Raw genomic sequence first — 13,309 nt, forward strand, 5'->3', positions numbered from 1 at the left:
GATCAATCATAATATAGGAATAGTTGAATTGGACCTAAATTACCCTTAACATTCCAATAAAGAGCAGCACAAAACCATTAGGCTTCTTTGCTTCTTGGACAAAATTCAGTTTTCATGGAGAGTCTGGGTGTACAAATTTGTAAATTAACCAGGAAAACTGGTTCAAAAGGGATTTTCAATGGCATCAATTCCAACAAAGTTCAATATATAGAACTACAAATAGATAAACAATGCAAATACCTTTATTTAGAAATATACTTTGGAGTGTCTGATTGCCTCTAAATACATGGGCCATCATACAACTTTTGCCTGTTTTTGGGCAACCTGCGGTTTGGTATATGAGATGGTGACTTGTTTTAGTTTTTTCCAGAGATTTTTAAGGCTGGGCACCTGGCAAACCACTCAGTACAAAGTTTGTACAAACTAGTAGAATTATTTTTAATTGTGTTCTCTTCCACAGGTCCAGACCTACGCCTGAACAGTTCTTAACAAATGGAGAACTATTTTGAGGAAGAATCATGTAACCTGGACAAAGTCTTAGATGAGTTTGAAAAAAATGAAGGTACAATATGAAGCTTTTTTTTTTTTTTTTATATGTACTATGTGCCAAAAAAAGATATAAAGCACCCACATCACATGCTTCAGAGAACACTAGTTCTATTATGTTTAAATATTAGGTTACAGAATACAGGACAGGGAGGAACAAAAAAAGCTAGAATCCGATTGCTAGCCTCTTTTTCTAAAATACACATAAATTCTAAAAATATGCATATTGTTTGTATGAATGTTTGCATCATTTTAGTCTATTATCCTATCCTATACTATTATTCATGTGTTTAATACGTTGTGCTGTCATACCCTATAAAAGATCAATTTTTAGCTTTCTAGGGGATGGGAGTCAGAATGTTTGTTGTCTTAAAGAGCTCTGGGTGCCATTGTTACCCAACTTATCCAACATTTCCAGTTGTGTCAGGTATTATATTCCCCAATGGCTTCTGAGGGTTCTTCCTGCAGACTTCTATGTTGGTACAGAACAAAGTTATGATGACATAAAGAGCCATAGCAGACATGATGTTCCTGGAAGTATCAGATAGTAATGTCCTCCAGAGATCTTTTAGGGAGATTGACCACATGTTTCACCAGAAAGGTAAAATTTAAGGAATTGGAATGTTTTCACCACCGACTGGGTTCTATTAAAGCTTAAAATCACTCATTTCACTTTGTAACAAATTTGGTGATCATTCCTCATTTCTCACTTGTCTTATTTTTTTAGATTTTTTTTTCTTTGCTTTGATTCTGATGCCATTGTGTGTTTCAGATTTTAGTGAATACAGATGACAGATCCCTAAGTAGGAGTCTGTGTACCACTTAGGGCCCCAATTACACCAGACACACATGTAAATGTCAGGTACATACTACCATTCCACAAGTCAAGACAATTAAAGCGATCACTGAAACCCAAACAAGTAGGTGAATCATAATTTTATAAATGTATTTCTCAAGGTATATCATTACTATAGCAGATTGACTGACACCAATTAGCAAAGGCTGGAACTGGTGAAAGCTCCCAGACCCTGACTTTAGTTGATTTTATGGTTCCTGGGAGGTACAAAAAGCCATTGTCTCTACTGGGACAGTTTAAAAGTTGCCAGGCTGTTCACAATGCTGTGTTCCAGGTCACTGCTACTACATTTCTATTTCCATTTACTTGGATATTCTCATTGTTACTAAGCAGAATTAATGTAGCATGCAAAAGATCCATCAGCATTATGTATGTAGATTTGAAATCCCATGTGTGGAACTCCAGTTTGCTGTTAATAAAAGAATATTAAAAGCTTATCAACAGATTTACAATCCTGCATAAAATCAGCATTTAGAAATGGCTGTTATAACCTTGTCATGTCTCCTAACTTTGTGCTGAAGGTTATCCCACAGAAATGGAAAACAGTAGTGATTGCCATAATAGAACTGTTTGCTGAAAACAACATGTACCTTTTAGGCTGCAGTGATAAATATGCATGATAGGAGTTGAATGACATGCTGAGGGACTGCAGGTTCTATGAAACTGACATTTAGGTTTCTGGCTGTGTGGTTTAGCAAAGCAATGGGGCTGACCTAAAAATCAGAGGCATGGAGAAACGTCAAGTCAGATACTTATATAAAAAATTTTTTTTATCTGTGCCTGAAAGTTGCCTCTTGGCATCTGCTTGCCTTGGTCAGCTGTTCCACATGATTTTCCAGCCCTCCATAGAGCAGGGCTAGCACATTCCGAAACCAGATATCCTTGTTATAACTGCTGTTATTGCAAAAGCCCTTTTGATTGGCAAGCTTTCAAAATCACTTATAAATAAATTCAATATAAAGGTAGTCTTATGTTTTTTAGACATATATGTATGGGAAATTGATCAGCCTAAAGTGAATATATCAATTCTTTCTTTCCTTTCCTGTGGGTTTTTTTCTTGCCCGTAGGTCTGTTAAGCAGGTCACGTCAGGTGTCTCCTATTATTATTATTATTATTAATATTTTAATCAGGATTTAAATAGCGCCAACATATTATGCAGCACTGTACTTATCCGTATCTTTAGAGCACCGAGGGAAAACATGGTGTACTGTATAATATGTCTTGACCCCAAAATCTGTAGTAAAGGTGTGACCTGCCACAACCTATGCCAAAAATGATGTTCAATTATGGAATACTTTCAAATTCTCTACTGCATTTTATCTGTTGTGTTTGGTAGCTGGAAAGTTGCTGAACACCTTGATCTGCCAAATAAATGAAGCAGGGACATTCTTGCACGGTAGTTTCTCAGGTACAGCGTCTTCTACAGCACAGATTACAGTGAGTACAACTGTTGAAACTAGATCTAAGTAGATCCTAAACTGCATTTTTACAGCTGTGAAGCTAGGGGAAGAGGATACTAATATTCTTGCCAAAAAATCTACTGAGCTCTCAAATTTATGTACAAAGTGTTGCTTCTGCTGCACTGAAATCCAGTGTGAAAGCTGTGTTGTCAGTCCTACCAGAGTTCTCTCCTACCCTGGAATAGAGAACACTCCTATCTTTAGCTTGGTTCTGTAGCCCAGCAGAGGAGAACTCCAGTGGGGCTGACAATATTGTTAAGGATTTTAGTGCAGCAGAAGCAGATTTGTCTGCTCACTGTATCCACTTCAGAGATGTTGGTACAATACATTGGGAGAAATCGCCGCTGCCGTCAACAGTCCTAATCACACCCTGTGCCTTTATGACATGTTGACAAATTCCTGTGCTGTGACTTCTGATTCTTCTCATTTCTGTTTCCTATTAGGAAAACTGGTGCCTGGGAATGGTATAGAGCTTGCCAAATTCTAGATGCATGTGATTTCAGCCACAGATCTGGAATTGTGCTTTTAATCAGGGTTAGGGTGTAAGAAATCCTTGTCTTGTTCTGTGTCAGCTATTTGTTACTGAATACAAAGTATCAACATGCTAATATTCAATAGTATTGCAGTTTGAAAAGTCATCTTCAGCCTTTGAAAATGCACAATTGTGGATGACAGTACTTTGCTTCTATCTCCAGTTGTTCTCCTGCATTGTTACTCTTTGACTGTATGCATACTGTGCATGTGATAATCAAGACTGATGTGCACCTAATACTGGAGCACATATGCAATAAGTGGCTGCAAATATGTTGGAGAAGATCTGTAGCACATTTACTTTCTTAAACAGAGTATGTTTTTATTTGATTACTATTACAATAATTTAACCATCTGGTAACTACACAAGTTTATTTTTTTATAATTATTTATTCTTCTGTAGGTATTTTTTTCTCTTTAAGTAGTGTAGAAATATCAGTTTAATATTTTGATTTTTTTCTTTGTAGATGAGACTGTTTCGCCAAGGCTTCTGGATGCTAAGTGGAACCAGATCCTCAATCCACCTTCCCACCGCCTGACTGATAACTCCACATTAGACAATGTTACCAAGACTATCATTGATATTGAGGCTCACCTCAAAGACCGATCACCCTGTCTGACACCTAAGACTCCTTGTTCCAATGGAGAGATTGAATGTCTAACCTCTGAGCTTTCCGTCATGGTGATGGAAGGTACCAACATGGCCGAAGACCAGCTGGCTGACTGCAAAGACCAGCCAGAAAATGTATGCAGTACCACTGTGCACTGTGGAGAGGAGTCCATTTTAGCAGATGTTTCTCTTAATAGTAGCTGTACTAAAATTTCTAATGTGAGCATCTGCTCGTCTCCTTGCAATAGCCCAACAAGTCAATCTCTTGATAATTCTAGAAGCATGCAAAGCCACATACACGTTATAGACTCAAAACAGCAACCACAAAACAGTACTGACTATAAACCAGGGCTTAATGTCTCTGTTGATAATGATGTAAGTGTTTGTGACATAATGCAGGGACAAAACACCAATATTGTTGGTGCATTTACAAATGATGGTTTTGAAGACCATAAAAGTCCATCTATTGAGTTTGCTGCAGAGGCTGATGGTCCCCAGCTTTCCCCTAGTATGCTTTCTGTTCCCAACTTACAGACTGACAATAAAGATATTCTCCATCCAGCAGATTGTCTAGATGTGTTTAGTTCTGCAAGAGAAGATACTGTTTGCACTGAAAAGCAGCAAATAAACTCCTTAGTTTTGTCTCTAGATAAGCAGCTTGCTAATGAGTTTGCAAAGCAAACCAAACCAGCTGTCCTTGATCATGTTGTCCTGAATGATGACCTCCAAATAGACAGAACTCCCAAACTTACGCTGGAGCATTTTTCAGAGTCTCTGGTAGCCAATGGAGACCTAAATGTAACAAAGGTAAAGGAGAATCAAGAGAAGGACAAACTCGGCCTTGAAAGCGATCGACACAAAGAAATGATTAATGGTGAAAATAGAAGCCTTTCTAATGTTGATGGAACAGACACAGTCATGTCATTGTACAATGGGTGTGCTTCCTATGGAATGCAGAACCCAAATGTAGCTCAAAACCCAAAGAGTTTGCCATCAAAAGAAGATTCTGTGACAGAAGAGAAAGAAATTGAAGAGTGTAAGTCTGAATATTACACCAGTGTTTACGATCAACAGAGGGAGGACGATGTTGCTGAAGTGAGTGGACTTGTGCTGAACATCAGTGGAGACCAAATGAAGAACCACCTTCATGGCCTTTGTGGTCAGGTAGCATCAGGGCATGGGCAGACCTCATCAAAATTGGCTGGCAGTATGCAACCTCTTAGTGTCCCCTATGGTGGAGCGCGCCCAAAGCAGCCAACTCATCTAAAGCTGCAAATTCCAAAGCCATTATCTGATATACTACATAGTGACTTGGTTCCCCCAAATGCTGGCTGTGGCTCTAAAAACAAAAATGACCTCTTAAACAAGTCTAATCAGAGTGATAACATAGTTTCAGAATCCCTTCATGAAGAAGCTGCTCTACGCAGTCCAGTTACTGATGCAAATGGTGACCTCCTAGGAGACTACAGGGGCCCCAATAGCCCGTGCCTTGCAGCGTCCCCAGATAGCCCTGATAACGACCTGCTAGCTAGGCAGTATAGAGTTCCTACCTCCAAGCCATTCACAACACTAGGGGAGGTGGCTCCAGTCTGGGTTCCGGACTCTCAAGCACCAAACTGTATGAAGTGCGAAGCCAGGTTTACATTTACCAAAAGAAGGCACCATTGCAGAGCATGCGGCAAGGTAGGTGGGATTCAAAAATTCTGTATGTTTTTTTTATGTTTAAAAAAAATCCAACATTTATCTAGATGTAACGGGTTTGCATTTTCTTGGTAAACATTGTAAGCTTTTTTTTAATTTTACTCTTTATCATAGTAAGTTAAAGGATAAGAAGTACAGGAATCCAGAAGTGAGTTTACTAGGCAGTAACATCTACAACGCAACATTTAATTCTGGATTGAATTGGCTTTTAAAGACTACAAATATGTTAAACTTTTCATTTTGTTTTTGTTAGTAGAAACTTCACTTCAGATTGCCCTAGTTTAAAGTGTAAGATAAGTAATTCAATTTTTACTAAGATAAGTTCACTAATAAACACAAGATCCACCAACCACTGCTTACTTTATTTCAGCACAAAGCTATTCCCAGGCCACAAGTTTCCTAAATTTTTTTATACTTGACATGGACATGATGAGTCCTCATACACTTGTATAGGCTTATACCATCTTTAGAGTTTGAGGACTCCAAAAGCATTATATGATGATCGGGACAGTCTCTGTCTCCTGCACCAACATGGCTACATCGTAACCTTTTGTATATTTGTTATATATATGTATATTATTTGTAAAGCTTTGTAGAGAACAGATATATTTAAAATTTAGTGGCAATGCAAGACAACAAGGAATCTCACAAAATATAGAAGCTAGTTTTATTTTGTAGCTTTGTAGTTTTTAATTTGGATAAAGGCTACAAATCCAAAAAGAAATACGGTAAACTCCCCATCATCCAGAATTCAAACAACCATCACTTGACCAAGCCAAAAAACAAATTAGTGTTTAATTTTGGCACTCTGTGCTGTCAGTAAGTGGGCGTTTCATGCATCACTTCTGTGGCTCCACCGTGTTTTCCTGCACCCTGCAAATGTCCATTTTTTGGACCTCTCGTGCATTCCTGGCTAGTTACTTTTTGGTATAAACTTTCTTTTTACTTCTATTAATACTGCCATGTGCATTTAGTGGGCCATTTTGATTATACAGTACGGGTATATTTATCTGACTAGAAGTGGAATTGTAACGTTTCCTTCTCTGCATAATACTGTACTGCATTTCTGTGCTTATATTGATATGGGGTTTAATAATGGAGAGTATTATTAACCTGTGTGTTAGGCCTTTTTAAGTAACTCTCAAGCAACCATAAACTACATTTATCCCTGTGGGTGCCGGATAAAAGGGAGTTTAGTATAATAAAACTGGAACCTGTCTGTTGTGTCTAGGGTTTTTTTTACCAGCTACCAATTAGATTGTTTGAATGTGATAACGAATGAGACAAATGAAGCTGAATGAATGTTAAGCTGCGTACACACCTGCAATTTTTCTCGTTGGAAAGGATCTTTCACGATCCTTTCCAACGAGAAAAGACTGCACGATGCATGAACGATGCTGTACATACAGCACCGTTCATGCTCTATGGAGAGGGGAGGGGGAGAGCGACGGAGCGGCACCCTGCTGCGCGCTTTCCCCTTCCCTTTCATTAGGATCGGTCGTCGTCCATGGATCCGCCAGGACGGTCGTCGGACGATGGACGACGACCGACTGTACACACGGCAGATTTTCGCCCGATAATTGGCCGATACCGATTATCGGGCGAGAAAAATTTGCCGTGTGTACGCAGCTTAAGGCTAATGAAGTTGTACAGCACAAGCTTTAATAAAAAGTGCACTCTACTAAGGTGTGCGGGGGTCAGGAGTGAGGGAGGTGTTAGGAATTTAGCACTTTTGTTATTTCTAGGTAGCATAATGGGTCATGGTTTTATTTGTTAATACTTTATCCCATTTGCAGGTGTTCTGTGCTGCCTGCTGCAGCCTTAAGTGCAAGCTACTATACATGGATAAAAAGGAGGCCAGAGTTTGTGTTATCTGTCATTCTGTGCTTATTAATGGTAAGTGTAGCTTTTTTTATATGGGAAAAATACAATAATTATTACTGTACAGAACACTGCCTGCTTTCTTTCTTTCTTTCTTTCTTCTTTATGGGTCTCATCTTACTGTGTACAATGTATATTTACATTTAAATTTATCAAAGTAGCTTCATGTGAGATTCCCCTAATTTATCCAATCAATTTGTACCCAGTCAGGCAGGCCGTTGCACTGCATAGTAGTTGGCAGATCTGAGAGTGATTATACAGAGTTATTGTATGAGCTTTAAGCTAGGTCATTGTCACCGGAGATGAATGGTCATGATCATCTGCAAAGACCTGGCATGTGCACCAGGGTAGATTGATAGACAACTTATGTTGAAGAGCACAACTGGGTCCTACTTGCTTGTCCTTCCCTCTCCAAAGCACAGAATAGCTCTGTTTGTACAGGTCTTGGTTGGTCTTCTGTCACTGGAAGCGTTCATAAAAGATAATTTCCAGCAACAGAATTCTGATGTCTGCATAGGGCTGTACAGTATGTGTGTATTGTTTTATCAAAAATGTTTCCATAATAAAATGTACCATATATAATTGTTTTTGTAAGAGTATTATAAAATATACTAAATTTGTTATCATTAGTAATTTGCTAAATCAGAGTTTGTGTAATTTTATCATAGGCCATGATACACAGGCTATACAGTGTTTTCAATTTGTAAGCGAATACAGCTTTTTTAAATTTTATTTCCCTAATGCTTTTCCTTTGTTTTTCAGCTCAAGCGTGGGAAAACATGCTGAGTGCGTCAGTCCAAAGTCCAAACCCAAACAATCCTGCAGAGTACTGCTCCACAATCCCTCCCATGCAGCAGGCCCAGGCATCAGGTGCTCTTAGCTCTCCACCTCCAACTGTTATGGTGCCTGTAGGAGTTCTAAAGCATCCAGGAACAGAAGGTGAAGATCCCAACTATATAGGATTTCGTATTGTACAAGATATTAGAACAGGCGCATTTGAAACCAAAGCTTTTGTAACTAGTTACTTTTAAGATGGCTTTCACATTACTTTATTACGAGTGGTAACAAAGATATCAAGCACAGTTTGTGTCTAAAGGTACTGTTGTTGCTTGTTAAGAGGGAAGCACATTCCTACAGCTCTTATGATTTCAGCCTCCCTGTAAGGTGTGTCACTTCCTTACATTCCTTTCTTTCCCCAGAGGCTTTTCACTGCTCCCTATCATTGTTTATGTTCCAGCAATTGGAATTATTTCTGTTTTGCCAGTAAAATACCCTCCAAAAAACAGGTGTTTAAAAGTAAGCACCTACCTATTAAAAAAAATCTCAACCTCTAAGAATGAGACCTCCAGGCAAAACACAAAAAGTACACTAATGAAAAGCTGTGCATCTTATATTTTACATTTTTTGGCTGTGTATTGCAAAGAGTAATATAACTAATCATCACAGTCTAGTTTTTGTTTTTCCTAGTGAAATAAGCAGTCATGATCACAATATAATTTTTCTCTGTTGCAGTTAGGGCAATTCACCTAAGTCTAGGTACACGCGTGCAATTGTTCTCGTCCCATAATCAGCTCAAGGTTGATATCAGACAAAAATCTTACCCGTGTACAGCGCTCGTCGTGCATCGTCTGAACGACCATCCTGGCCGATCCACGGACGATGGAAGAGGAACGATCATAATGGAAGTGAAGTGAGAGAGAGCGCAGCGGGTTGCCGCTCCGTCTTTCTCCCCCTCCCCTCTCTATAGAGCAGAACGGTCCTGTATGTACAGCTCTCGTTCATGCATCGTACAGTCGTTGGTCATTGGAATGTATCATAAAAGATCCTTTCTAACGACAATTATTGCACGTATGTACATAGCCTAACTTTCTTCTGCTTTCCCAGCCTTTAACTGGACAATGAAAGAGTAGCAGTGGACTGATTAACTAATCCCTCTGCTGTCTTCTCCTTCAAACAGGTCCCTTGTGAATGCAGTACTTCTGATTGTCTCCTATTACTTCCTTCTTACAGCTTGAGTTCTAATTTAAAAGGGATTACAGGAAGCTGATACCATTCCAAATTTCAATAAAAAAACCAGATGCATTTCAAAATGTTTTTTTTATTACACAATGGTAATGTCTGTTGTTCTAAGAGTTCATATATAACAAGAATTGAGATTCCTTGCATAATGGGAATTAAATATTATTATACATTGTGACATTACCTTTGTAGGGTCACAGTCCAGAGAGCAGAGACGAGTCTGGTTTGCTGATGGTATCTTACCTAACGGAGAGGCTGCAGATGGAGGAAAAGCAAATGCAGAGCCTGCTGGAAACTTAACCATTGCAAGTGATCCCAACAAATCCACACCTAGCAACTCCCCATCCTCAGAGGCAAGTTAAAGCTAGATCATAGCTGCAAGAGTAGCACTTTGATTCTTGCTTACTATGAAGTACACCTGGGTGTGCAAATACACACATCACTTAGCTTTCTAGTATAATTCCTATACCATATAATATTGGGAACAAGCCAACTGAATGTAGTAGAAATGTGCAAACAGAAGTATGACAAGGTGAACAGAACTCCTCTAAAAAAATTTAATTTGGTCTTTTAGGCCCAGAAAAAAGCATGGTTTATAGTGTACACACTATATGTGTCAGTGAAAAGACTTTAAAGTAGAGCTCCAATTAATTTTTTTTTATAAGTGTAAGGCTTTCTTTATTGGGAATTTCCTTAACTTCCTACTTGCCGACAGATGCAGGAATCAAAGGGAGGTCTTTATAATATATTCATGGTATTTCATTCTTGTACTTGTACTGACTATGCATGATTAGCGAAGCTGTAACCATTCCCTACTCTTTCCAAAACTTACGAAAAAAAAACACATTTATTGGATGTGAGATAGATTATAAAAATTGCTAATGTATTTCTGTGTGGAAGGGATAGCGAAAACACACAAATTATTCAGTTCTAATCTCAATTTCATTTTTGTGTTTACATTGAAGGCTGAGAATATATCTGGATTCTGCGGCAGTATAACACAAGTGGGCAGTGCAATGAACCTCATCCCAGAGGACGGTCTTCCCCCTATTCTCATCTCCACTGGAGTCAAAGGAGGTAATTTCCTCTCAGTTGGAAATCGTCTTCCATGTGCATGACTTGTGTAGACTGAAATCTGCTTGCCATAGGTTCCTGCCCTTTCATATTGTAATTTCAAATTGCACTATATTTAGCCAGCCTGTTTATTTATTTAAACATAACTTTGGCATGTGATTGTCGTCTTCCATTATTTTGCAGAGGGTGAAAACCATTTGTGGGTTTCAACTTGTATATTCATCAAGCACCCAATCCCACAAAGGGCTTTAAATTTCATCTTTTTCTTTTAACCTGTCCCTATCACAATATTTAACCTGTCACTTTGTTTTTAGTTCTTACAGTAACCTAATTGTGGTGTGTAGCTTGTCTCTGTGCTATGTCCTGGTTCTTATGTAATAAAAAAAAATGTACAACCTAATTCTTGCAAATGTTATGCTTTATATGCCTGGTCTATTCTAGTACATTCATGACTTGTGTTGATTATCATACCTAAAATACATTTAAATTCCATACATCTACCTAGTGAAAAATCAAGGCAAAAGTATTTGAATGATACCATTCTCTATTGGTAATATTTGAACCTATGGATTGCCCTCTGGGCACTGAAAATTGCTTTATGGGAGAAGTTCACATAATATTTTTATCTGGCGGTCTTAGAAGAAAAGGCAGCATTAAGAATCTGGATAGCCTAAGTGGCTCTTTAAACATAGCTTAATAAACATTTCAAAAGAACTCTACAGCTCACCCACTAGTCTGGAAATGACAAATATTAAATATTAATTGTCATTATTTATTTATCCCACTTAAAGTGGCTTGTTTTTAATTTGATATTTTTGCCCTGAACATAATAATTAAGTTGTACACAATTCTTTTTCTCTTACTTTTGGATTCTGTTTTAAATTACAGTTGACACAGAGCTTAAATACTAACAAATTTCCATGTTTTTCTTCCAGATTATGCAGTTGAAGAACGTCCCTCCCAGATGTCAGTCATGCAGCAGCTGGAGGATGGTGGCCCAGATCCCTTAGTCTTCGTCCTCAATGCAAATCTTTTAGCAATGGTGAAGATTGTGAATTGTACGTGTTTTGTTGTTCAGTCTGTGAAATTTACCAGGCATGCCATCACAGGGCTACTATGTGTTACATCTGTTACTGTATTTTTATATCATGCATACTTTTAACATAGTTGCATTCACCTTGTTAATGGATCATTTTCCATTTGTCACAGTTGCTTTGGAGTTAGATGCATGGAACTCGTAGAATCCCTCAGGAAACATGTATTTGATTATGTGTATGTAAACCCTAATGGTGAACTTATCTTATTTGCTCCCTTTAGGTGTTTTGTTATACTTTGTTATATTTCTTTTTCAAGAAGTAATACAAAGAAAACCTGTTGATTTTGTAAGAAATGTATAGCTTTTCTGTGTCCTCTCAATATCTACTGTGTTCTAGAATACAGAATGTTTAGCTCCTATGTCTTAGAGGTCTAAGTGTTTAAGAAGTGCAGTCAAAGGCAGCCGACCTGACAACAGTTCTTAAGAACCGACTGCATGTCTGGCAGATAGCAAGTACTTGCAAGTTCTTTAAAGCTAATTTCTGGGCTCCCCATATTTCTTCCCACCCAACTTCAACTGATTGCTGCTATTAAATTAAGAAAAAAAATGCCTTCATGTGCCTTGTGGATGTCGTGGATTTAGTGGTCCGTAAGGTTGGCGACCACTGCTCTTGACAAAAAAAACTAGACTAGTGGCAACGCAAGGTACTGTACAGGAACAAGCAATTCAAGCACATATTGCAATGCTTGATTAGCGGTACCTCTTCACCTGTAAATGATGCTGTTGGACTTAAACATCAGATTTAGGAAAGAATATATTGCATCTCAGGTTAAGAAAAAAAAACTTTGTTATGGGAGGTTTGCCTTATAAGAGGATCTTTAAAGCATTAAAATAAAACTGTGCGTGCATTGTGAAATGTTGTGCATTTTTTGCGCTAACGTACGCTTTAATACTGAATTAAAAGTGTAAATTATTGAAAATTACTTTTGGGTTTACATATACTGTATGAGATGTGGAGACATTACATATCATCTTCAGTGTCCAAAGATTGTTACCTATGCTTCATGTAAATACAAAGTTTGTTGTTGCTGTTGCTTTGTTGAAATTAGGCTATTACAGGTGTTAAAATGAAGGCTTAAAGTCAAGTAGTTTTATAGCAGCTACTTATTACTTTAGCTAAAGTTGCACAATAAATAAACACACACAGTGACATCATCTGTGTTATAATTTTATATTCCATTGTTCTGTTGTGTTTTCAGGGCTGTGGCTAACATAAAACAGGGCGAATGTTTTCCCTTAGGCTGCAATTTTACTTGCTTGCAGGCTTGGCAAAATGTACCAGATAATTTACTGCTTGTGTCTAACTACCGATCAACCTGATAAAAGATTCAATTCTATTACTGTGAATGAGCTAGGGTTCCTGTCTATGCACCTTTTGTGCTGTAATAAGCTAAAAAGATGCAATTTCACTGTATTATGAGTACACTGTTGCCTCCATAGACTAATGCTATTTGTCATTGATTATATAAGGGTTTCCTGCTACCCCTTCTAACTTAGAACATTCCATATTTTACTATAAAGGAACAGTAATTGT

At 38.0% G+C, this 13,309-nt stretch overlaps 1 protein-coding gene across 1 annotated transcript in view; it reads left to right on the forward strand.

Moving 5' to 3' along the window:
• ZFYVE9 (zinc finger FYVE-type containing 9) overlaps positions 1 to 13,309 on the forward strand; it is a 44,050-nt gene that overhangs the window by 19,925 nt on the left and 10,816 nt on the right. The window contains exons 2-8 of the mRNA XM_072420754.1: positions 461 to 562; positions 3,862 to 5,687; positions 7,502 to 7,601; positions 8,349 to 8,525; positions 9,798 to 9,958; positions 10,571 to 10,682; positions 11,615 to 11,737. Coding sequence (XP_072276855.1) covers positions 493 to 562; positions 3,862 to 5,687; positions 7,502 to 7,601; positions 8,349 to 8,525; positions 9,798 to 9,958; positions 10,571 to 10,682; positions 11,615 to 11,737 — 2,569 coding nt within the window. The 5' untranslated portion in view covers positions 461 to 492. The remainder of the gene's footprint in view (positions 1 to 460; positions 563 to 3,861; positions 5,688 to 7,501; positions 7,602 to 8,348; positions 8,526 to 9,797; positions 9,959 to 10,570; positions 10,683 to 11,614; positions 11,738 to 13,309) is intronic.

Source organism: Pyxicephalus adspersus, chromosome 8 (assembly GCF_032062135.1).
Source record: "Pyxicephalus adspersus chromosome 8, UCB_Pads_2.0, whole genome shotgun sequence".
Lineage (NCBI taxonomy): Eukaryota > Metazoa > Chordata > Amphibia > Anura > Pyxicephalidae > Pyxicephalus > Pyxicephalus adspersus.